Source organism: Nerophis lumbriciformis, linkage group LG23 (assembly GCF_033978685.3).
Source record: "Nerophis lumbriciformis linkage group LG23, RoL_Nlum_v2.1, whole genome shotgun sequence".
Classification (NCBI taxonomy): domain Eukaryota; kingdom Metazoa; phylum Chordata; class Actinopteri; order Syngnathiformes; family Syngnathidae; genus Nerophis; species Nerophis lumbriciformis.
In genome coordinates, this window is record NC_084570.2 from 10,718,765 (window position 1) to 10,744,202 (window position 25,438).

Below are 25,438 nucleotides of genomic sequence, written 5' to 3' on the forward strand. Positions count from 1 at the left end.
CTCCTTATATTCAGGACCAAAAACAAGTTTGTGGATCATAATGTTCCCCAAACTTGTCGTCGTTGGCTCTCACAAAGTCTGCATGATTTGGATTGTAATTGGTGATGAAGGGATCTGCAATCCCTAACCTCTACATCATGATTTGTATGGCTAGCTCTTTATCTCTCAAAATGGCTTAGGATAGGATAGGATAAGATAGGTCTTTATTGTCTTTGCACAAGTACAAAGAATCTTTGGTTTCAGCACAAACCCGTTCAATATTAGACAAACAAACAGTGTACAGGGTTACAGAACAGGAACGCTGATGGGTCGCCACAAGGCGCCCCGTAAAAGGTAAAACGCTGGGGAAGCATGAGTAAAAAAATACAATCTAGACTGGGCTCCTAAGGGGGCCCAGTCTGGAGTGGGAAAAAACCTCCTTAGCAAAGCACATATAAGGGAGTTTGTTGTGTCTTCGCTACACTGTCCTTCGGATTTGGAGAGCAGTGCAAAAAGGGGCAACAAAAAAGTTAAGACAAGACAAAGAAGCAAGCAGGAGAGATAAGGGAGAGGAAAGGGGAGCGTCCACCCATGATGAGTGCCAGAGAGAAAATAATCTCCGTGAGATCGATATTATTTCATTCATATCTATTTACTCACAAACTTTGTAAGTCTTTTGCTGTCATACATCACATATGTATGATAATAGTATTAATATAGACGCAACTTGGTTTTCCACTCTACTGGTACTTTAAGTTAAGCTCATGACGCAGAAAGATGAATGATGCGGACACTTTTGTTACCGGATACTTGGCAACTTTGTATATGTAAGTAACATGTAACTATAATAATTTGATACTTGTTTATATTAACAAATATTGTGTTTTAGACTAGAATATTGTTTAATTAAAGGTACTTATGTATGTCTAACTTGTTTTTTATTAGCCTTTATTTAACCAGGTAAAATCCCATTGAGATCAAAGATCTCTTTTCCAAGGGAGACCTGGCCAAGAGGGCAGCAGCAAGGTTACATTAAAAACAGTAAACAAATACATAAAACATCACATTTACAACATTAAAACTTGCTCACATGACACATGTGCATACAGACATGTGCTTAGTTGTTGTGTAGGTGCTAGCTCCTAGTAGCCTATAGCCTACCATGTTTACCTTTCGTAAATGACTTACTTACTGCTTATTGGAGGACATTTAGATGTTAACTGCCTGTCCAGCTTTGCACAGGTAAACATGCTGCAGGACTGCTTGTATTTGAGCGCTTATATAGGAGATTTTAGATGCAAGTCGATATAATTCGATACTTCTGTTTTTCCGCTGATATTGGACCGATTTCGATATCGGATCGGGGCACCCTGACTTAATTAAAAAAGTATGTTATGGCCTATATATGCTATTGTAAATAGTGAAAGAGCATTTCATTGTTCTGCCTCACACAGATAAATGATTAGCAATTTATTATTTGTAGTAAATAAATAATCATTTTTGGACCAATTAGGTGAAATTGAATAATTTTTCCACCTGATTATATCGTACAGTTGTTGGGAATTACTACTCTAAGAGATAGAAATGTATTTTTTGGCACTGCAGCTGAATGTTCCTGTGCATTGAAGTAAGTCATCTCTGCCGTGTAGAACATGCTTACTAGTCATGTGACTGTGCAGTTTATCAGGTGACTACACCGACTACGGTCTCATCATCGATGGAGCCACCCTCTCGGCAGTGATGAAGCCCGGCCAGGAGGACTCCAACTCAGGGAACTACAAAGAGATTTTCCTGGAAATCTGCCGCAATTGCAGCGCGGTACTCTGCTGTCGAATGGCACCTCTTCAGAAAGCTCAGGTCCGAAAGCAACGTCTGTGTCGAAATTAGATTATTCAATGTTCTAAATCCTAGAGAAGTTTGCTGCTTATTGCTCATGCGGGTCACGTGACTTGGCTCTTTGGTCTTCTCCAGATTGTCAAGTTGATCAAAACATCGAAGGAGCATCCGATCACACTTGCCGTTGGAGACGGGGCCAATGATGTCAGCATGATCCTCGAGGCACACGTCGGCGTCGGTGAGGATATCGTTCATTAACCGTTAAAAGCTCAGGTGCGGTTTTATGACAAGGCTGACCTGCTCCCTCAGGTATCATGGGTAAGGAGGGCCGTCAGGCAGTGAGGAACAGTGACTACGCTGTTCCAAAATTCAAACACCTCAAGAAGATGCTGCTTGTCCATGGACATTATTACTACATACGCATCTCTGAGCTTGTACAGTACTTCTTTTACAAGGTGCAGTTGATTACATTATTTTTACCCAAAATGCAATGGACCTGACTATATTTGTTTCTTTCCCCCAGAATGTCTGCTTCATCTTTCCCCAGTTCCTCTACCAGTTTTTCTGTGGTTTCTCACAGCAAGCAAGTGATACGCTTTACACAGGCTGAAGCATACACAAGGACTGCCATGAGAACTAAAACGTGTCATTGTCTCCCTCCTCATCCTCAGCCGCTGTATGATACAGCCTACTTGACTCTGTACAACATCAGCTTCACTTCACTGCCCATTCTGCTCTACAGTCTCGTCGAGCAGCACATCAACATGGACATCCTGAAAAAGGACCCGGCTTTGTACAGGTTGGGGATTACTGTGCTATTTGCTTCCATCCGGATTAGTCACAAGATTAATCAAACTAGTGGTCGCCTGACATTGGCCCGCACTCACGTTGTTTGAGTCTTGGAAAACTTCTTTCTCATGACATGCATTTGGAGGGAATGTGAGCACGCTGCACCTTCAGAGCCACTGCAGACTGGGTTACATGGAAATATTAGGGCTGTCAGATGTTCAAAATACTTAATTGCGATTTTGTCCCTAGTTAACTCGTAGTTAATTGTAGATTTATAGATTTTTTTTTATCTTCAATGAGTGTAACTTACTGTGTAGATCGTTTTTAATGCTATCAACATGGGACTGGATAATGTGTTTGATTTATGAAAAATGTTGTGTTGAGTTGTTCAAAAAAGCACAAACCCTTCTTGACAGACACAAACAGTCTTTTTTTTTTTTTTTTTAGTCTTTATTTGAAGGGACAATGCACAGAAACATTAAGCTCAAAGACAGATATGTTCTGTACCAGATTATAGCTAAATAGCTAATTTCCATCTGCAGTCCCTGGCTACCTAAATTGAAGGGGTACAAAAATCATGCAATAAAATTATGACAATAAAATCATACTATAGCATGTAATCAAATTAAGAAAAGTCATAAAATGCCCTTTCATGGACACATACTTAATATACAATACAACCACACCTCATTTACATCATCACACAAAGACAATACATGCTTTTGTTCACATCTGTCATCATTTGTAAAAACAACCATGATTTTAACAGACACACCTCACTATTTACAACAAAAATGCTCTCATGGATAAATATAATACACATTAAGTTGATGTGTCAAACATAATGCCCACCTTAGTGACCGTGTGAGCAGCTTTGATTGCTCCAAAGCCAATTTTTAACTTCAATTGTGAATGAAGAGTAATCTGTTAGACCAGTGGTTCTCAAATGGGGGTACACGTACCCCTGGGGGTACTTGAAGGTATGCCAAAGAGTACCGTATTTTTCGGACTATAAGTCGAGGTTTTTTTCATAGTTTGGCCGTGGGTGCGACATATACTCCGGAGCGACTTAGGTGTGAAATTATTAACATTTTACCGTAAAATATCAAATAATATTATTTATCTAATTCGCGTGAGCAACGAAGAAAATGTCCGCAATCGTCACACACACGTCAGCAATCGTCACTCACACGCCAACCAATAAGAATTCGGCGGGGGCGGGTCATGGCAGAAGTGCATTGTGGGTTTTGGAATGCTAACTGCTATATGCTATACGCTACTGCCGGAGCTATTAAAATAGATCACAGCAACATTGGCGGTAACTTATAAAAACTGAGAAGGACTGAACTAAAATGGCACCGAAAAGGAAATCATATACTGCAGATTACAAGCTGGACGTAGTGAAATATGCACCAGAAAACGGCGATCGAGCAGCAGAAAGAATGGGCGCTAGCGGCGCATACCAGAGGTGACACCGAGGGGGAAGATTTAATCAGATTTAGCGATCGGGAGTGACAGATTGTTTGGTAAACGTTTAGCATGTTCTATATGTTATAGTTATTTGAATGACTCTTACCATAATATGTTACGTTAACATACCAGGCACGTTCTCAGTCGGTTGTTTATGCCTCATATAAAGTACACTTATTCAGCCTGTTGTTCACTATTCTTTATTTATTTTAAATTGCCTTTCTAGTGTCTATTCTTGGTGTTGGGTTTTATCAAATAAATTTCCCCCAAAAATGCGACTTATACTCCAGTGCGACGTATATATGTTTTTTTTCTGCTTTATTGTGCATTTTCGGCCGGTGCGACGTATACTCCGGAGCGACTTATAGTCCGAAATATACCGTACTTGAGATTTTTTTTAAATATTCTAAAAATAGCAACAATTCAAAAATCCTTTATAAATATGAATAAAAACCTATCTTTTTTTACAAATAGTTCAAGAAAGACCACTACAAATGAGCAATATTTTGCACTGTTATACAATTTAATAAATCAGAAACTGATGACATAGTGCTGTATTTTACTTCTTTATCTCTTTTTTTCAACCAAAAATGCTTTGCTCTGATTAGGGGGTACTTGAATTAAAAAAAAATTCACAGGGGGTACATCACTGAAAAAAGGTTGAGAACCACAGTGTTAGACTTTTCAATTTTGTTGTGAGGTCGTTCCATTCCTTTATGGCTTTATATGAAAAGGCTGATTGTGTCTCTGTCACTCACTCACCCCTTATAACTCGGGATAGTACCAAACCCGGTACTTTTTTGGCACCGGGTGAGACGTGACGTCACACCCGGTTGCCCACTCTTGCTCTTTGCATTTCGGCACTTGGCGATCACTCCAGCAGCATTTGGGACACGAGCTGCTCCGGCGGCAGAGGACACAGAATGCTTTGGTCTTGTTGGGAAAGCAAATGGTACTTGTGGGGCTTGCCTCACCATTCAGTGTGCGCTTGTGTTAGAATAATTATGTATATATTATCACACTAACTTTATGCTTAAGGGCCGTTGTTATAAATTATTGTCAATTGTGCTGAAGTGGTATTTTTGTATCTGTGCAAGTTGGCAGTCCAAAAGACTGCCAGCCGACTTTATCAGTGTTGTGTCCAGACTTGGCCTGCTGATTGCCAAGGCCAAACACCGTGACGCAGACAGCGCAGAGACAAGGCGAAATGACCTGTGTCAACTAATTTTTATTCATTCTATAATCATATATTGTGTCTAACTGGAGTTTTCGAGATTACCCCCTTCCCTCAGCGACAGCTTCAGTGATGTAACAGGGACTTTCAAATAAATAGAGGAGCGCGGGCTTGACTTTTAGAACATAGTTTGGATCTGTAACTAGAATACAGCCCAAAACATGTCTCCTCGAGCTAAATTGAACTCTGTCTCTGCATGATTCCTTGCTTCTTGTCTGATTACTAGATGTCATCAGTGTTTGAACCTGTCCATTTCTGCAGGGTGTTTGTTACTGCCTGCCACGGTGGTACTTGTGTGTTTTCCCCACTATTGTAGTGGAAATTAGCATTAACTCATTATTATCGTGTTAACTTTGACAGCCCTAATAAATATGTTAGCCTTTTAGGTTTTATGTGTACTCTGCTGCTGCTAAATGGTATAAGAGAATGTACAGCTCCTTTTTAAAAATTGTGACTGGTAAACACTTTCCTTTGCCTCCACAGAGACATTGCCAAGAACTCGTTACTGCGTTGGCCCAGCTTTATATATTGGACTGTCTTGGGCGTATATGACGCCATTGTGATGTTCTTCGGTGCTTACTTCCTGTTTGACAACACCACCTTCACCAGCAACGGACAGGTAACGTCAAGCGTGTCGTCAGCAGCAGTCTTGGGAGAGTTGAAACACATTTTGTTGCATTAGTCAAAGTGTCACAGTTGAATATGGAGGTAATACAATCAGGTAAGGAGTAAAAACACATCATGGAAGCCAGAGGAAAAAAGTACTTTGGTAACTAAATCTACATTTCTCAAGACGACACTGAGCTACTACAGTGCATGACAGGTGTTACATACAAGAGCATTCTCGAATGTCACCATCCTTGCCTCCTTTCATTCTTGGCCACCGTTATTCTCTTTGAAACTTTGTGAGCTTCTGTTTTCTTTGCATTTGTTGATTTATTATTTATTTCTCCTGTTATCAGACTGTTTTATTATTTCTTATGGTTTTCTTCTGGCCTTCTTCTTCCTCTCCTCTTACCTTTTTGTGTTGCTTTTTCTTTATGCTTCTTTCCTCCTCCCAGCTAATGACAACCAACACACAGATGGTAAGCCCCGCCCACGTCTCACTGTCACCCCTCCAATTTCAGCCTGGCACAAAACCAACTATTGCCTGCTCATGCCCCATCTCATGTCCCTCTCTTGCTGTAGACCAGGGGTGTCAAACTCATTTTAGCTCAGGGGTCGCAAGGAGGAACATCTATTCCCACGTGGGCCGGACTGATAAAATCATGGCATAATAATTAAAAAAATAAAGACAACTTCGAAATTGTTTTCTTTGTCTTACTTTGGCCAGAAATTGTACAAGCACATTCTGAAAATGTGCATATTACAAATAATCCTCTTGGCAAAACACTTTAGGTTAATTGAAAATTCTGAGGAAAAAAAGTTATTGCAGTTTCAAAAACACCATGAGAACACAATGAATTTAGACTTTGTCTCAGTGTTTTTACAAAGCCATTAAATTTTAAGTACTTACTGTTTAGCATTCTCATGTTGCCAGTTCACCATTAAAGACGTGTTTAGAAAATCAACTAAGTGTTTCCTCAAGCCGCCACATTGATGACATCCACAACTGCCACAACACATTAATTTATCATCATTCAAATATTACAATTGTAATATAATCAAAATAATGGTCAAAAAGACACCATAATAGCCGAATTAAAGGTAACATAACTACAAACTTAACCAATGTGAACATACTAGATTTAAGCATAAAATAGAATGAAACAAACAACAAATAATTTTTTACAATGGAGTTCAGTGTGCACATTGTGCCGTTAACCAACTACAAGTGCGGCCCGGAACTTTAACTGCAAAGGTGATGGTCATGTTGACTTAAGTCTTTGCATTTTACCGTTCCGTTATTTTATCCGTTGAGTGGACAATTTACAAGTAAAGTAGGTATTGTGTGTCGCTACAGCATTAGCCTGCCGCCAGCCACAAGTTCCAACAGGAGCAGCTGAGTGCTTGCTTGCTGATCGGAGTAGCGGCAGCCAATCCAGAGGGCGCTTAAAGTCAGCTGACATGCCATCTTTAAACAGTGTGATATGGGTTTCACTTGAATTGCTATTGCGACATCCAGTGGACACATTTAGAACAGCATGTTTCTTTCATTAAAAAATTGCAGCTTATTTTTATATGTAGCAAAGTCATTTTGCGGACCGGATTAAACCTGTGTGCGGGCCGTACGTTTGACACCCCTGCTGTAGCCTTACCAGCTGTAGGCTGTGTGTAGAAATATTATAAAGATATTCAACTTTTTCAGTGTAAAGATGATGCTGTCTGGGTTCATAATTTAGTAGTTGAATGAAAATTATTAGAGGATTTTTGTTTTTTAGTCTAATTGGCACCCCTTGATTTTGTTGTCTTTGTTCTAGTCCATACACTAATTGGCCCCAGTCACCCTTCCAGGATGTTGTGATTGTCCCTATTTGTGCTAATTGATGGGGCGTACTGTATGCAAATACACTCCACCTAAAGATATACAGTACTTGAAAGAATATGTGCATATGGTCAGTGTACAGCCTGTACAGCCATTTCTACAGTATGCCCCTCTTGCTGTCAAATAATTCATTTTGTAAATGAGAATAATCACTCTTTTGAATTTGGATTCATTGCAATTAATCACAGTAAATTAGTTGCTTGCATGTTTGAAATCTACTTTAAAAAAAAGACCCTAATATTTTGAGACACATTTTACTGTCAGAATCTCATACAGGATCAGTTTTTTAACCTTTTACTTGAATGCGCGTCATGTATTTGCTCAAAACTTGGTAATAGTTTTATCCAAACTCCCATTTGGACATTTGCCTGCGAGCACTCGAGTCGTCGTCTCCTCGCTCATCTTCGCACCGACTATGAATTGACCTGATCACTTATCATAAAACAAGCCGCGCCACTTTCAGGTAACCATCTGTGATGAAGGTGGAGGAGCTTGTGCGGTCAAAATAAATTGTGTGATTAGTTAATTAGTGCAATGATCTTTTGTATTAACCGGTAATTAATTAATTTTGGCAGTCCTAATTTTCTGTAAAAAAATTTTCCCCCCTAGTAATGGCTGCAATTGTATTTATTATTTTATTTATTTTTCATGCTTTATTTAAAATTATTTTATATATACTTTTATTTGATTAATATTTCATAAATTGTTTTTATGATTTATCCAGTTATTTTTTACTGTATACATTTTGTATTTATTGTTTAATAATGTTAATTATTGTCATTTTACATATATTTTTCATGTTTTGTTTTATTTTGATCCTTGATGCTTTTCTTCAGTCTATTTTCTGCATTCTTCTAGTTATGGTCATCTTTTTGTGTGCCATGCTGGTAAGATGCTTTACTCAATACTTTTTGTCTTTAATTGGTCATTAATTTGTTGTTCTTCAACACATTTCCCTATCATAGTTACGCCGAAAGAACACTTTATTGGAACTTCAATTTTTTTTTTTTTTTTACAAACATCAGCTAAAAACAAACTCGGAAACTTCTATCACAGTTTTTGTGAAAAATCTTCCATGTAATCAGACATTTAAGGCTACAATGATGTCAAAAAAGGCCCGTAGAATCCCGGGGGACTAATAACGTAAGAACAATGAATAGAAAGCAGGTGTTTCCTCAGTAAATTTGCCCTTCATTAAATGATCCATCATGGTTTCAACATTCCATTCTCAGGAACAGTCCTACCATCACCTCTTGTCCCTCCCTCCCCTTCGTGTTGCCGTCTTCACCATCTGTTTGATTGATTGAGTCGTGCTGATTATGTGCTTTTCTTTTTAGAACGCTGTACGGTATGTTGTGTACATACAGTATTGGAATCGTTTGTGAGCAGTTTTTATGTGTGTTTTTAGACATGAACCAACTCTTTTTGTTCTGCAGATGTTTGGAAACTGGACCTTCGGGACGCTGGTGTTTACCGTGCTGGTCTTCACGGTCACTTTCAAGGTATACACACACAGTAAACACACAAAAGCACACACACTGACGTGTCTTGTCTCCATCCAGCTGGCCCTGGACACTCATTACTGGACCTGGATCAACCACTTTGTCATATGGGGCTCGCTCATCTTCTTTGTTGTCTTCTCTCTGCTGTGGGGAGGAATCATCTGGTAGACTTTCTGCCTCTTTCTAGCTTTCTCGTTGCTGTTTGCGATGTTTAAAACGGTGTGTCTTGCGTCCCGCAGGCCCTTCCTCAACTACCAGAGGATGTACTATGTCTTCATGCAGATGTTGTCCAGCGGCCCGGCCTGGCTCAGCATAGTTCTGCTGATTTCGGCCGGTCTGCTACCAGACGTGCTGAAGAAGGTCATTTGGAGGGCTATGTGGCCCACTACAACTGAACGTATACAGGTGAGCGCTTCATACAGGTAACAAAGTCCAGTCCCGCAGCACAGCACGTGTCCTTCCAACATAAAATGTGTGATTTAAAGCTTTTCAAGTAAGTGTCATGTCTGTCGAACTAATGCTGGCTGTGGCTCAGCAGATGTTTGCAGGCCTCGGCTATGTTCCTGCTCTTTTGGATGTAAGTCCAGTCAGTCGGTTTTTGTGTGTGCATGTCCATGCTCTTTTACTTACTTTCAGACAAGCACAATTTGCACCGTTAAATGAAGTGTACTGAAATTTAGAACAGTTACAAACGTAGGTACTGTTGTGTGTGCAGTGTTGTATATGTTCCTTCATCTAAACCTTCATGTCTTCCTTAAAGAGATTATAGTCAACCTAATTATCTTGTTTCTCTCATTTGGTCCTCTCTTGGCCCACCTAACCTCTGGACTATTCCACCAAATCAGTGTTTTTTTATGAACTCTTTCAAAATAAATATCTTGTTTCAACTCTTATCTATTAGAGATGAGACGTCAGCGAACGAATCGAGTCTTTTGAACGGTCTTTTTTTAAGTGAACATTGAGAATCGATTCGCAGTTGTGAGCCGTTCGTTTGGGAGCCGTTTTTTTGCCCATTTTGATACAGTTTCAGCAATTGCCCACCTAACTGGCGACTGGACTAGAAAAAATAGTCAAAGGAAACGAAGCAGCATTTTGTATTTACTTTTTTAAATTCAATTAATCAATCAATGTTTATTTATATAGCCCTAAATCACAAGTGTCTCAAAGGGCTGCACAAGCCACAACGAAATCTTGGTTCAGAGCCCACATAAATTAATATATATATATATATATATATACATATGTATGTATGTATGTACGTATATTTTATATATTTATTTATTTTTGTTGTATTTTTTATTTTGAATTCACTTTTTCTGGTGAATTTTTCCAATATGTAATGTAGTTCAAGCATACAGACGTTCTGAATTGTGTATTCACATTTTTACTACATCCTAATTTTATTGTAGTTGTATTTATACTTTTTATATCCGTAAATACATTTTATTGTTATTTATTATTCTTTTTTTTTTCTCTATTGTAAAAATGCTCTTGTGCCACAAAGTTTTTTTTAGGTGATTGGAAAATCTAAATAGTGATGTCATACAATGTAATGCATCACTGTTTCATTAGAGCACGTCCGAAAAGGAGTAGGAAGAAGCAGAGCTTAATTAAGCCTACGCCTTTTCATATCATAGCAATGTAATTCTATTTCCTTGTTCCCTGTTTGTAACAGAACAGTAAATAAATACACCATAAGTAAGTATGCATGTTCGAAATAAACTGAACTGAACTGTCAAAGCATGGGGATATAGCACCATCTTATCAAATGTTTACAATAAAAACAACAATCAAAAAACAATAGCCAATATTACAGTATACAGTAATTCCCACCAGTAGTGTAATATTTGTGTAAATTCAAATTATTCTGATGCACATATTTTGTTACCTGCTCTATTGATTGTTTCCTTGATAAAAAAAAAAAAAGAACTATAATAACGAGCCAGTTTGTTCACGGCTCTTCAAAGGAATGGGTCCCTTCAAAGAGCCATAAATGCTATCTCCACTATCTATCTGATGATAATACACTTGACCTACTCAAAAATGTTTATTGACCCAAGTCAAGCAGCTTTATTTCTTTATTTCATTTGTTGTACACGGTTCCTAAGCTAAGCTCACAATGCTATCTGCGATATTTGGTTTATGATACCAATAATATCTCCATATATTGATGCTGCAGTAGGGTTGGAACAAAAACAAACAAAATGTATATTTCATCGCTTCTATTTAGCATCTTTGCAACTCATTTTGCATCTTGTAGTACCTTTGTTGAGGACAAAAATGAATGTGGCCTTGGTGTTACGTAAGTGATCCAAGACGGCTGATGCGGCAGACCACGTCTTTAGTTACAGAACAATATTCATTGTACCAAAGGGTAATATATAACAGCTCATGGCGAGAAAACGGTATTGAGTGGAACCATTCGATTATCTCCTTGCAAGGTTAAATATCGCGATATTGCTATATATTGTCACGCTCCTACTATGTGACTTGTGGAATATTCCATAATTATTAGAGGGGGTCATGTGTGATAATGTGTCGCAGGACTGAGTGAAAACCCAGGGACAGAACTACTCAAGTGTGATTTATATATATGCACATGTGTGTGTGTATATATATGCACATGTGTGTATGTATATGCACATGTATAATATATACATGCATATGTATGTATTTATGTATATGCACATGTATACTGTACATGTGTGTGTATATATATATATGCATATATATGTGTGTATATATATGTGTATGTATATATATTGATTGATTGATTGAAAATTTTATTAGTAGATTGCACAGTACAGTACATATTCAGTACAATTGATCGCTAAATGGTAACACCCGAATAAGTTTTTCAACTTGTTTAAGTCGGGGTCCACGTAATCAATTCATGGTAAATGTAAATATATGTATGTATATGCATATGCATATGTATGTATGTATGTATGTATATATATATATATGTATATATATATATATGTATATATATATATATATGTATGTATATATATATGTATGTATATATATATGTATGTATATATATATGTATATATATATATATGTATGTATATGTATATGTATATATATATATATGTATGTATGTATGTATGTATGTATGTATATGTATGTATATATATATATATATATATATATATACTGTGTGTGTGTGTGTGTCTATACAAATAAACTTAAAGAATAGTTGAAAATATAGTAAAAATATATATTTTTCCAAAGGATATAGAGTAATTGCTTATATTTTTTTTAAAGTTTAAGTTTAGAAAGCGCGGACGGGCAATAAATGCTTTTTTATAGTTCAAGGTGGTTTAAATTAATCTTTTACATTGTATTTATTAAATATTAGTTATTACTACTATTTAATTTGCTTAATTTAAAGTATATTTTACAGTTCAATTTTATAGTGTATTATTTACCTAATACTGCATTTCCTGGGAATGCAAATGGCACTGATTTGGTGGAATAACCATTCGACATTCAGTAAAAAAATTTTTTTTTTTTTTTACTCGACCCGACTGATTTTTTTTTCCCGAGCTGTAACTTTCTGCCCTTCCTCTTCCTCACGTCCTCTGACCTCCTGGTTCCTCCTTATCCCTCCTCGCCCGCCTGTGGTCCTGCTCCCCTGGCAGATGAAGCGTCGGTGCCTTGCCTCTGAGCCCTCCACCATCTTTATGCTGTCTCAGACCTCCAGCAGAATCAGTTTCTAACCCCGCCCTGAGGTGACCCACCCCGCTGCCACTCCTTTAGCCCGCCTACACTTCCTCTTTTCCGCCTCTTTACTGTTGTTTTTACCTTACCATCGCATGAAAGTTAAGTCACATCGAGGTTCACCCATGACGAGGAAAACTCTAACTGTGTGTGTGCGTGTGGTGTGTGTGTGTGTCCATGTGTGTATCCGCAGCATGTGACTGATAATAGAGCTAATGAGGAGGCCTGCCTGAGTTCTGACTCCTTACTAGGTGGGCTGGCTGTCACAAAAGCCTGAAGGGCTTCAGCATGGTAACACTTATCTTGCAAGTGTGTGTGTTTGTGATGGTGTAATGAAGGGTTGTCCTGCATCTATAAGGTTCAGGTTGTGCATGCTTGTGAGTCTTTCAGGTGCCTACAGCACGGGCTATGTTTGGATCTCTGGTGCCCTCTGGTGGCTGGGTGCATCCTTTTCTCCAGAAACCTCTAGTGCAGGGGTGTCCAAACATTGAAGATGAATAAAACATCCTCATACAAAAACTGAAGCCATTTGAAATACATACAAATGACGAATGAAATTTAACACATTGAATGTCACTTTTATCTTTATTGAAGACACTTGCTGGCAAAGACGGCAATGAGCGGCGAGAGAGAGGAGAGCCACACCAACATCATTAGTGTTTGTCTGTACAGTAATAACCTAGACTTTGCCCAAAAAATGTAATTGAAAACCGAAAAATGCAAAAAGCGGGTCATATGAAAACCGAGGCACTGCTGTCATGATATATAATAATTAGGGCTGTCAAATTTAATGCAGTAACGCATGTGATTAAGTGCTGTCAAACGATAAAAAAAGAGCAGTTAATTGTGATCTGTAATTAATTATTTCTGTAAATCTATTTTAACTTAAAAAATACTGAGAAAAGCCCTCAACTTGACATATTTTCCTTTTAAATGTATTACATTATTGCTGCAGATCAGAAGACTGATGTATAACCAAAAAAGCGGCTTTTAAATTTTTTTTATTAATCAATCCAACAAAATAATACACAATAATACCATAATACAATTCCAATTCCAAAACCCGGCCCAGCAACATTCAGAATAGCAATCAACAGAGCAATTGAGAGGACACACAAACATGACACAAAACAATCCAAAAGTAGTCAAACAAAAATGAATAATAACAACAACAGTATCAATATTAATTAAAGCTGCAGGCAGCGATGGACGGGACCGACTTTGAGGGCTCATAAAATCCAAACCGGAGCGGTAATTAAAACTCTTTCATCAACTTTTAATCAGAAGGGTTCAATCTCTCTCCTGTGCTAATTTGAAGCCGACACGACAAACGCGCTCAGAGGAGATAATGTTTGAAAAAAGGTGACTGTTTTTACACAACTTTTGTTTTGAAGGGGGAATTGCAAACTTCCTGTTGATTTTTGCTGTGGGTTGTCAGTGTATGAAATATAGGTCTAAGTGAGAACTACATAGGAGGTTTTTGTTTCATGTTTCTATGACATTCCTACTGGGAGTTACAGGCAGTTTTGTCTGTGTTTTCTTCCTAGGGGCGCTAGAGCGCAATTTTGAGTTTTGGGGTTTGGTTTTTTGATAAGATCGCAATTTTTGACAGTCCTGTGTGTGTCCAATTTGGTGAGTTTTGAAGCATGTTAAGGGGGTCAAATTACAGCTGAAAGAGGCGGTATAATAATAAAACGCTAGAAATTCAATACGGTCCTCTGTCCCAAATAAGAATTCTAACATAGCAGTGACTAGAAATCCCTCATTGACATTATCATCACAGCCATTTATAAAAAAAAATAAAAACTCTTAAAAAATGAACAATAGTGTCACAGTGGCTTTATGACATAATTTAAACACATGCAGTCCTAGCCATTTACTGGTACTCAAAATATTAGGCTTATATAGGCAAGGAAAGGCAAGGCAGGTTTATGTATTGCTTGTAGTCCAACACGTGACTTCTTCCCAGGACTAACAGCTGTACAGCAAGCAGCGCACAGACTATCGGAGTACAAAAGAGGCTTAAATCTTCCTGCAAAAAGGAGATATGAGAAAACAATCCAAAAATATGCAATGGATTACATCCCTGTACTTTATCAAAAAAAGATCGGTGGAGTGATAAAGGATTATACGTCAGTCGCGTCCTCAGACATATCGAACTATTGTGCTCCAGATGCCATTCTACATGACAAAACTGATGGAAACTTGGAAAAGCATGGAGGTCTACAACTTCTTTGTGTGTGACTGGGTCAAGGAAATTGGTATCAAGACTCTCCCGGATAAAAATGCATCGTTTTTGCTCGGGTAATGTTTGTTGTTGTTGGACGCGTCGTTTACGAGTAGCGTAATTTTTCCCCGTCTTTATCAAAATATAACTATAGATGTCAACATTGTGTATGTGCTGAAAGCTTCATTTATGTTTGCTACTTTTGGTAAAAACTTAACTCTTTTAGGTTTTTGCTGACATTTGATTTCTTTTATTTAGACTTGCCGAGTTGGTGCTTTTCAAAACACTCGTAGCAAACATGTGTTTAGGTAGGAAATACTAATAATATCAAGATAATACTTAAACGGGAAATAATGAACGTTAAAAGTATATCAAACAAACCTTTAACATAGTGATCACTGCAAACGTGTGCATTCTTCAACTCTGCTCCCTTGGACTGGAGTATGTGCGGCTTTTCTCGTCGTCGTTTCGTAAAATTTTGCAGTCTTTCACCCTTTTTAATTACCTCTCGAGGAACTCTGAAGAAACTTTTATCCTTTATGCGATTTGAACGATTCGTACAGCCGAAAAAAACACAAGCATAGGGCATTTTTTTCTTCGAGAGGTCAAATGCAGCCTAGTACCCATTGAGAACAGAGCTAGCTTGACCACCACATGTATTTTTTGGCCGGGGCGTGTCGTCAGTAAAATCAATTAAATAGTGTACATAAATTGCACGATTGAATAAAAGTGTTTTCAGCCTGGATTTGAACATTGCCAATGTTTACGGCCGTCTCATATCTTCTGGAAGACTATTCCAGATTTTGGTTGCATAAAACTAAAACTGATGTCAACACATCTGTTATGATCCGTCACCCGGGTCATGGCATGATTTGGGTTTGTTAGTTTTTCTGTTTTAGTCTGTTTCCTGGGTGAACCCTCTTTCCCTATTTTCTGTTGGTTTCCATGGTCACTGATTCTCCTCACCTGCCTTAGTTTTGCAATTAGTGTTCCCACCAGGTGTTTTGGTTAATCACTCCCCTTTATAGTTTCCTGTCACCCAGCATTAGTTGCTGGGTGACAGCAACTATAGGCAACAGTTACGTTCTCCCAGTTTTTCTCCTCGCTCTAGTGATCTTTGTACACTCTAGCATTCCCCGTTTTTCACCCTTGGTGACATTTTGGTTTTGTTTAGCTCCACGCTTGCTAGCGTCCGCAGTGTTGTATTTTTGTCCTGCGTTTAATTGATTAAAAACCTTAATCTTACCTACATGCTACTCCTGCTTGTCTTCTGCCTTGGAAGGAACGCTACCAGTGCAGCAATGACTCTTGATCTTACCTTGTTTTTTTTGGACATCTGGAGTCTGTCCTTGAGGAGGGGGTACTGTCATGATCCGTGGTCCAGATCATGTTTTGGTTAGTTACGTTCTGTTACGTCTGCTGCGCTGGTAGCGTTCTTTCCAAGGCAGAAGACAAGCAGGAGTAGCGTGCAGGTAAGATTAAGGTTTTTAATAAAGTAAACGCAGGACAAAAATACAACACTGCAGACGCTAGCAAGCGTGGAGCTAAACAAAACCAAAATGTCACCAAGGGTGAAAAACGGGGAATGCTAGAGTGTACAAAGATCACTAGAGCGAGGAGGAAAAACCGGGAGAACATAACTGTTGCCTATAGCAAACAATGACCCAGCAACTAATGCTGGGTGACAGGAAACTATAAAGGGGAGTGATTAACCAAAACACCTGGTGGGAACACTAATTGCAAAAATAAGACAGGTGAGGAGAATCAGTGCCCATGGAAACCAACAGAAAACAGGGAAAGAGGGTTCACCCAGGAAACAGACCTAACAGAAAAACTAACAAACCCAAATCATGCCATGACCCGGGTGACGGATCATGACAACATCAACAGTAAAAACACTTTTTGCTTTAAAAGTTTGCTTCATAATACAATCAGACGAGACTTTTGATAAAACCAAAGTAATTAGCATATATTGCAGCAATGCCTTTTGATATACCATCTAAAAACACATTTTTGAGACACTGGCAGAACACTGCTAGTATAACTGTGATTAATCTACATTGAAAAATGTGATATATGATTCAAACAAATATTAATTTCACAGTCTTACTAATAATACATCATGAATTCAATTGATTTAACCAATAAAGGCCGTAATAGGCCACACTTTGGGCACCCCTGATCTAGTGAGTGTGATCATTGCATGGTTTGGTTGTATAGGGAAGATAAAAAAGTGGATACAACGTCCCAGCTGACCATTTAAGAGTAAAAGCATCGAAAGAAACCAGCTTTCCAAAACTAAAAGCGTAAATTAAAACGTCCACTTTCAAGCCAGCTGGGATGTTTGTTTAGCTCCTCCGCACTTTTCCTCCATTAAAACCTTTCCCCCCCCCACCTCTCTTCTAACGCTCACAGAATGCAGATAAACTCTACAAGGGTCAGCTTTCCGAGTTCACCCCCCTGGACCGCCGTCGGAGCTCCAGCACCAACAGGAGCAGGCCTAACCCTACAAGGTCTGAACCTTTTAACAAGAAAGTCATGTTGACGCGCTGGCAAAGACCACCTGACTACCGCACATTCACGCCCCTGCTGGGATTCACTGATGTCAAACGCTCCTCAAAGCAGGGGGCGGGGCCAGAGACCTGTGTCTAATTTATTATATGACGTGTATTTGTACTGTAGTAAAAAGGAAATTGAGTCAGAGCCTGCGAGGTGATATGCTAATCAATATATTGCAGTAGGTGATTCATAGCAGGTGTGTCTCCCACTTGCACAGGGTTGAAAGTGACCTGTTCCCAAGCCAAGTAGGTCTCAAAGTATTATGGGATGGCTCCGCGTCCCATAAAGGGCTGCGTGACAATGTACCGAAGCTCTTTTTGACTATCACTGGAAACATGCGCACTGGCCCTTTAAGTCTGAAGTGCAATTGGATTATTACAATTTCTATGTTATTTTTTTGATGATGATGGTGGCTGAAACTGTGAGGATGATGATGATGATGATGACAACCAATAGCCTCTGTGCTCTGTGTCTTTGTAGGACTAACTGGTCATGCCTGCGCGCAAACACATTGTCCCGAAACACTTCATAGGCATCACTGCAAGCGTGTAAGGAGGATGTGTCTTTAGCGGGCTGAAGCCCGTCTTTACGTCCAACATGTAGCTAGTGTCCTATAGACAGCATGATGTATTGTAGTTGTCCTGTCTAGTAGACAATTATACACTACTCCCAATAAGCTAGGGATATTTGGCTTTAGGGTGAAATTTGCTTGACAACCCTAAAGCTGCAGCATTTTTTTTCAACCCAAAAATATAACACCACCACCAACAGCTAGCATATGTCACAAATAGTCGTTTAAGAGAACGGATTTCACATTTTCAGTACAGTGGAACCTCGATTTATGTTCTTGAACAGGGTTCGTAAATAGAACAATTTGTATAGTGAAGCAAATGTTTCCATAGGAAACAATGTGAATACGAACAATAGGTTCCAGCCTCAACGAAAGTCCATATTTTAGTTAAGGTTTGTTGACTTTGTACCCAATATAAAGTCCTATACAGTCCTGTATATAAAACAAACATAACAAGGGGTGATGGATCACATTTCTCTTTATTGACAAGCAAAAACAACAACAACAAGCTGAACTGTGCTGTATGAGCACACACACGTAAGTCAATCAATCAATCAATCGAAGTCTATTATAGAGCCCTAAATCACAAGTGTCTCAAAGGGCTGCATAAGCCACAACGACATCCTCAGCTCAGATCCCACATCAGGGCGAGAAAAAACTCAATTGGATACAATGACAAACCTTGTAATAATTCCGTTTGGTGCCCTCACAAACTATCAGAAATCCCAAAAATACTTCAATCCAATCCAATCCACTTTATTTATATAGCACATTTAAACAACAAAATGTTTCCAAAGTGCTGCACAATAAAATTAAAAACAATATTCAAATATTATCCTTAACTCCACCAATGACTGAATAAAAACAAAAAATAAATACATATAAAACCAATATGATTAAAAACGATTTTAAAGGGTAAAACCAATTAAAACAGTAAATAGAATTCAACATTTTAAAAACACAGAGGACAACAGAGGACCACACAACTCACGTAGTGTTAAAAGCCAGAGAATAAAAGTGGGTCTTAAGACGAGACTTAAAACACTCCACTGTGGGAGCAGTTCGAACATGGAGGGGCGGAGTGTTCCAGAGCTTAGGGCCGACCACAGAGAAGGCCCTGTCTCCCCTGGTTTTAAGTCTGGTCTTGGGCACCACGAGCTGGAGCTGGCTCTCGGACCTCAGAGCGCGCGCTGGATTTTAAATTTGGATGAGGTCCGAGATATACTGAGGTGCCAGTCCATACTTAACTTTAACAACCATATTGCTATAATAAATCCACTTTACATGAACATTGGCGAAAGAGGAGTTAACGAGAAAGGGGTATAGACAGAGTGTGTGCCCTGGAAGAGGATCCGTTGAACAAGTGTAGTTCTTCTCCGCTTTGAAATAAGTCTGCTTTGGCGTTCTTTTCCCCAATAAATTCTGGTCTCATCACAATTAAAACTTGCCGCGGTACAAAGCATGCTTTGTCGATTCTTCCATACTTGTGAGCACCATTAATGTACTCCTTGTAAATATTTGTATTTTTTATTTTTTTTAACTCCACAGCGATTCCCTCCTTATTTCCACGCTGGTCTGTTGTCTTTTTGAGACTCATATTGAGTTAGAAAAATGGACAAAACTTGTCAAAAGGTTAAAAAAAAACATGCAAAAGGCACACATGCTGAAGTGCTGAGAAGTGACTATAGTGTTCTATGCAGCATGTGACATGGAGGGCTCTGTCTTTCCAAAAAGGCTGATCCCTGATTTTTGCCTGCAGGCGGGACACATGACCGAGTGAACACGGACGGAGGCATACTTGGCTCCATCTAAAAGTTCGTAAATCGAAAAGTTTGCAAATAGAGGGGTTCGTAAATCGCGGTTCCACTATAAATGTCTACATTGATCACAATTACATATTAAACTTTGTAAATATTGCAATTCAGGACGAAAAGCGCATGTCCGTCGCACGCACATATACAAGAAAAAACATCTTCAAAAAGGAAAGTATTTAGAAACAGATGCCACAGTTGCTATATTGCTGCTAAAGTGACTGTTTGCAACCGTTACGTGGATGCTTAGAGGGCACTAACTTTTGAACGTTTTGTAAGAAATTATATCCCATCCTCGTCCTGCTACGGGCAAGCAAGTTACACCCCACGTAAAGGTGAAGAGAACCGATATTTTACTTTGTTGCTTCAAAGTAAAAAATCGGTACAAACCAGGGGTAGCGGGGGGTGTATATTGTAGCGTCCCGGAAGAGTTAGTGCTGCAAGGGGTTCTGGGTATTTGTTCTGTTGTGTTTATGTTGTGTTACGGTGCGGATGTTCTCCCGAAATGTGTTTGTCATTCTTGTTTGGTGTGGGTTCACAGTGTGGCGCATATTTGTAACAGTGTTAAAGTTGTTTATACGGCCATCCTCAGTGTGACCTGTATGGCTGTTGACCAAGTATGCTTGCATTCACTTGTGTGTGTGAAAAGCCGTAGATATTATGTGACTGGGCCGACACGCAAAGGCAGTGCCTTTTAAGGTTTATTGACGCTCTGTACTTCTCCCTACGTCCGTGTACACAGCGGCGTTTTAAAAAGTCATACATTTAACTTTTTGAAACCGATACCGATAATTTTGAAACCGATACCGATAATTTCCAATATTACATTTTAAAGCATTTATCGGCCGATAATATCGGCAGTCCGATATTATCAAACATCTCTAATTACAACTCATATCTGTGTTAAATATTTCGGTGGATGGTGTTATTAGACAAATGATCATCTTTAAAAGGTTATAGTGCCATTTAGGTTGATCCTGAAATTTCACCCGAAAGCCGCCGTGTGAGTCGTGTAAGGACGTGTCAGCACTTTTAGTTTAGCATTGGTAGCTGTGTGAGTGCTCGCTAGCCGCCTAGGGTTGTCTCTGGCGTCGTGTTGTGAATACTGCATCCTTCCTCTCATACTGTATTTCCCAAAGGGAGTGCAGCTGGTTTACTGTACTTACATGTTGCGTTCACACGTAACGTGTAAAGAAAGCACACCATACACATTTGAGTATCGTGGATGTGATATGTGGAGCACACTAACAAATATGTATTCAAGCACATCATCTCTTGTCTTTCCTTCTAGATCTTTCTCTCTCTCTTAACCCCTCACACTGTCCTCCCGCCTTTCTTTCTGCGGCGATGGCGGCGCCGATGTGGTCCAGCCCACCTTCGCTTTGTCAGATCATCGCCTTCACGTGTCATGGATAGCTTAGAAGCAACTAGTGGTGGGTCAAACGATACCGAGTGAAAGCTTACGCAACACAAGGAACGATACTGTGATGCACTCCATGTGTGTGTCACTTTTAGGGGGGAAAAACGTGACCGATACAGCTGATGTGTCATTGAACTGTGAAGCACCAAACTGTGTTCATCAGTACAAAAAACAATAATAAATAATGAAATGGAATTAAAAAGAAGGAAAAATTCCGAAGTCTGGAACGCCAAATGAGGTTCTTCTTTAGTTTAGTATTGTTGTGCATTTAATTTTCCTTTATGTCCAACTGTTACCGTATTTTCCGGACTATAAGCCGCTGCTTTTTAAAAAAAATAAAAATTATTTTATTTGATTTAAAAAACAATTTTTACCACACTTTAAACCCTGCGGCTTATAAAACGGTGCGGCTAATTTTATGTATTTATACGGCCATAATGTTTTGTATTCAACAAATAGTTTTCATAGAGACACTGCGTTATTGTTTGTGCTATGGCGCATATCTTTTGGACGAGTTGGCTCACTGCAGGTGCCGCGGGTTGGAAATGTACTTCCTCTTTCGTGCCTTTTACCGGAAGTGTAACCGTCCATTGAATTTCTGCCCGAAATGATCCCTCATTTATGACTCCAAGCAACATTTGTAAGTTTTACAATATAACTAAAACTGTTTATACTTACTAAACCGTCCCATGTGTGATGTCTGTAGGAGAGTTGTCATGCATATTTTTACGTGCTATCGTATTGTACTCAAGCTAGCGTGGCGAGCATTAGCAAATATGCTAACACGTTTACAAGTGTCTGTGTTAGGAATTATTAACTTACAACAACATTCTTTTTGTATCTTTCCAGTTCTGTAAATTCACCAAAACGTCATTGTGGAGTTATTTAGTCTGTTTTGCTGATTGGAGAGCTAGCTTTTGCAGCTAGTGGGTCCATGACGATGACTTCTGTTTTGTTTGATCAGCCGTTTTACTGCCGTGTAACAGTCACAGTTTTAAAACAATTAAGATTTGTAAATAATCATTTATAAACTCTTTCGTACCGGTGTTTATCAGCGGCTTATAGTCCGGTGCGGCTAATATGTGTAAACATATTTATTTCTTCTAAGATTTGGTGGGGGCGGCTTAAATACCGAAAAATATGGTAGTGAAAAAAACAACAATTATATTTGCAAACTATTCTTTTAAATTAAGTCAAACGGATGACTTTTGTAACCCATCAGATGGTGAATGACTATTACGAAACGCCAACACAGTGTCAATACAGCCAGTGAGTGTGCCACACACACTCAGTGAGACGTCATTGACCCATCACTAGTATTTACTCTCCTCGTCATCTTTGAACCAAAGTGGCCGCTTCAGATCCCTGTAGCTGCTTCCTATTAGGTGCCTTGTGCTAGTTTGTAACCTATGTTCTATGGATGCACGACCAAGCAGGTGAATGTAGTCATCTTAGTCGAAACAGCACTGGGATATCCAAAACAATCAAAGAACAAAACCGCACACGAAAAATGTCGGACCACTTTTTGTGTAATATTGTTATTTTTATGTCTTTTTCAGACGAGTTTTATATGCCGCATGTGCAGAAAGATGTATTATTTCAATGCAGGCCACTTAATGTGTAGGTAATGTACATGTGTTACTCATTATGGAGGCACTTGACCCAAATGTATAACCTGTTTTCCTTGCTTACCTCTTTGGATGAACAGAACACTGATTGTGCGTGTGCGTGTGTGTGTGTGTGTGTGTGTGTGTGTGTGTGTGTGTGTGTGTGTGTGTGTGTGTGTGTGTGTGTTGGGGGTTATAAGGGTATAGCAGGTGCAGTTGTAGCTTTAAAGCAGGGGTGTCAAACTCATTTCAGCTTAGGGGCCACATGGAGGAAAATACATTCCCAAGTGGGCTGTACTCGTAAAATCATGGCATGATAACTTCGAAATAAACTTCAGATTGTTTTCTTTGTTTATAAATAGAGCAAGCACATTCTGAAAATGTACAACTCACAATGGGGTCTTACATGTTGCGGTTAATAGTTTTCTATCTTAATTTGTTGTTTATACTCTCTGAATAAATGATATGATAATGTTCATCAGTCAAATAGGTGGAATTGCATCAGGCAGAGTTTTAAAATGCTCCCATTGTTTTTAGTTTTTAAATCTATCAGAAGATAAAATTAATAATAATAATATCACAAATCAAATAACAGGATGTTATTAATGTAATTGACTAATTTTCCGTAACTGATTATTATTATGTACATATGTAGCATAATCTACAACAAAACTTGGACTAATTTCATTAACCACACTGCAAAAAGTCAGTGTTCAAAAACAAGAAAAAAAAAATACAAAAATGAGGGGCATTTTACTTGAACTAAGCAAAATTATCTGCCAATAGAACAAGAAAATTCGGCTTGTCAAGACTTTGCAGAACAAGTAAAATTAAAGCTGCAAGCAGCGATGGACGGGACCGACTTTGAAGGCTCATAAAATCCAAACCGGAGCAGTAATTAAAACTCTCATCAACTTTTAATCAGAAGGGTTCAATCTCTCTCCTGTGCTAATTTGAAGCCAACACGAAAAACGCGCTCAGAGGAGATAAAGACTGTTTTTACACAACTTTTGTTTTGAAGGGGGAATTGCAAACTTCCTGTTGATTTTTGCTGGGAATTGTCAGTGTATGAAATATAGGTCTAAGTGTGACCTACATAGAGGTTTTTGTTTCATGTCTCTACGACATTCCTACTGGAAGTTACAGGCAGTTTTGTCCGTGTTTTCTTCCTAGGGGGCGCTAGCGCGCATTTTTGAGTTTTTGGGTTTGGTTTTTTGATTAGATCGCAGTTTTTGCCAGTCCTGATGTGTGTGTCCAATTTGGTGAGTTTTGAAGCATGTTAAGGGGGTCAAATTACAGCTCAGAGAGGCGGCGGTATAATAATAAATACAATAGGGTCCTCTGTCCCAAAGGGACTCGGTCCCTAATTAGCTAACCTCAATGAACCCAAAAATACCTTAAAATAAGTATATTCTCACTAATAACAAGTGCACTTTTCTTAATTATAAATTAAACCTTTTTGCTCAATATGTGGAAAAATATTATTAAATTAAGTAAATGCTAGTGCCATTATCTTGACATAATGATATGCGCTCGGCATCATGATTATTACTTTAAAAAAGTAGTTTTATTTTTGTGAGTGTTGATGACACAGCTTTACAACACTTGATATTCTAGTTTCAAGCATGTTTTACTCAATATAGGTCATAAAATCTCAGCAACAAGCTGTAATATCTTACTGAGATCATTTAGGACCAAAACACTTAAAACAAGTAAAACACTCTAAAATAAAATTTGCTTAGTGAGAAGAATTATCTTATCAGAGAAAAAATTAGCAAATATCACCCTTATCTGAGATATTTAATCTTACTTAGATTTCAGTTTTTGCAGTGCACACATGAAGTTAGAAGGGTCGACATATCATTTCAGCATATTTATGTGCGCCCAGAAAATGTGTCCTCATTACCAACAGCATCTTTGACAATTAAGGCAAGAATGGAACAATCCATATTTTGTAAACTATCACTAATAAGCAGAGGTGTGGACTCGAGTCACATGACTTGGACTCGAGTCAGACTCGAGTCATGAATTTGATGACTTTAGACTCGACTTGACAAAATGTAAAAAGACTTGCAACTCCACTTAGACTTTAACATCAATGACTTGTGACTTCACTTGGACTTGAGCCTTTTGAATTGACATGACTTGCTACTTTCCCCAAAACCCAAAGATGAAAAAGTTATTCGGGAGCGCTCCGTATTTTTCATTGTGTACTTGTCTAT

At 38.7% G+C, this 25,438-nt stretch overlaps 1 protein-coding gene across 10 annotated transcripts in view; it reads left to right on the forward strand.

Annotated features, from left to right (window-relative positions):
* The window catches only part of atp11a (ATPase phospholipid transporting 11A), a 100,971-nt gene extending 75,785 nt beyond the window's left edge, over nt 1-25,186 (forward strand). Inside the window, exons 21-34 of one of the 10 annotated variants that reach the window (XR_009817772.1) lie at nt 1,659-1,836; nt 1,951-2,053; nt 2,125-2,270; nt 2,339-2,398; nt 2,487-2,614; nt 5,792-5,927; nt 6,370-6,393; nt 9,230-9,295; nt 9,356-9,459; nt 9,535-9,700; nt 9,834-9,872; nt 13,215-13,272; nt 17,664-17,761; nt 18,288-18,342. Coding sequence is in view for 8 of the 10 variants with exons in the window: in XM_061985129.1 (XP_061841113.1) it covers nt 1,659-1,836; nt 1,951-2,053; nt 2,125-2,270; nt 2,339-2,398; nt 2,487-2,614; nt 5,792-5,927; nt 6,370-6,393; nt 9,230-9,295; nt 9,356-9,459; nt 9,535-9,700; nt 9,834-9,872; nt 17,664-17,900 (1,387 nt within the window). In the remaining 2 variants the exon portion in view is untranslated. Of the gene's footprint in view, nt 1-1,658; nt 1,837-1,950; nt 2,054-2,124; nt 2,271-2,338; nt 2,399-2,486; nt 2,615-5,791; nt 5,928-6,369; nt 6,394-9,229; nt 9,296-9,355; nt 9,460-9,534; nt 9,701-9,833; nt 9,873-12,942; nt 13,033-13,214; nt 13,313-17,663; nt 20,160-21,480 lie in introns of those variants that run through there. The other 9 variants (XM_061985132.1, XM_061985133.1, XM_061985135.1 and 6 more) reach the window with 9 other exon arrangements.
* Nucleotides 25,187-25,438: the final 252 nt, after the last annotated feature.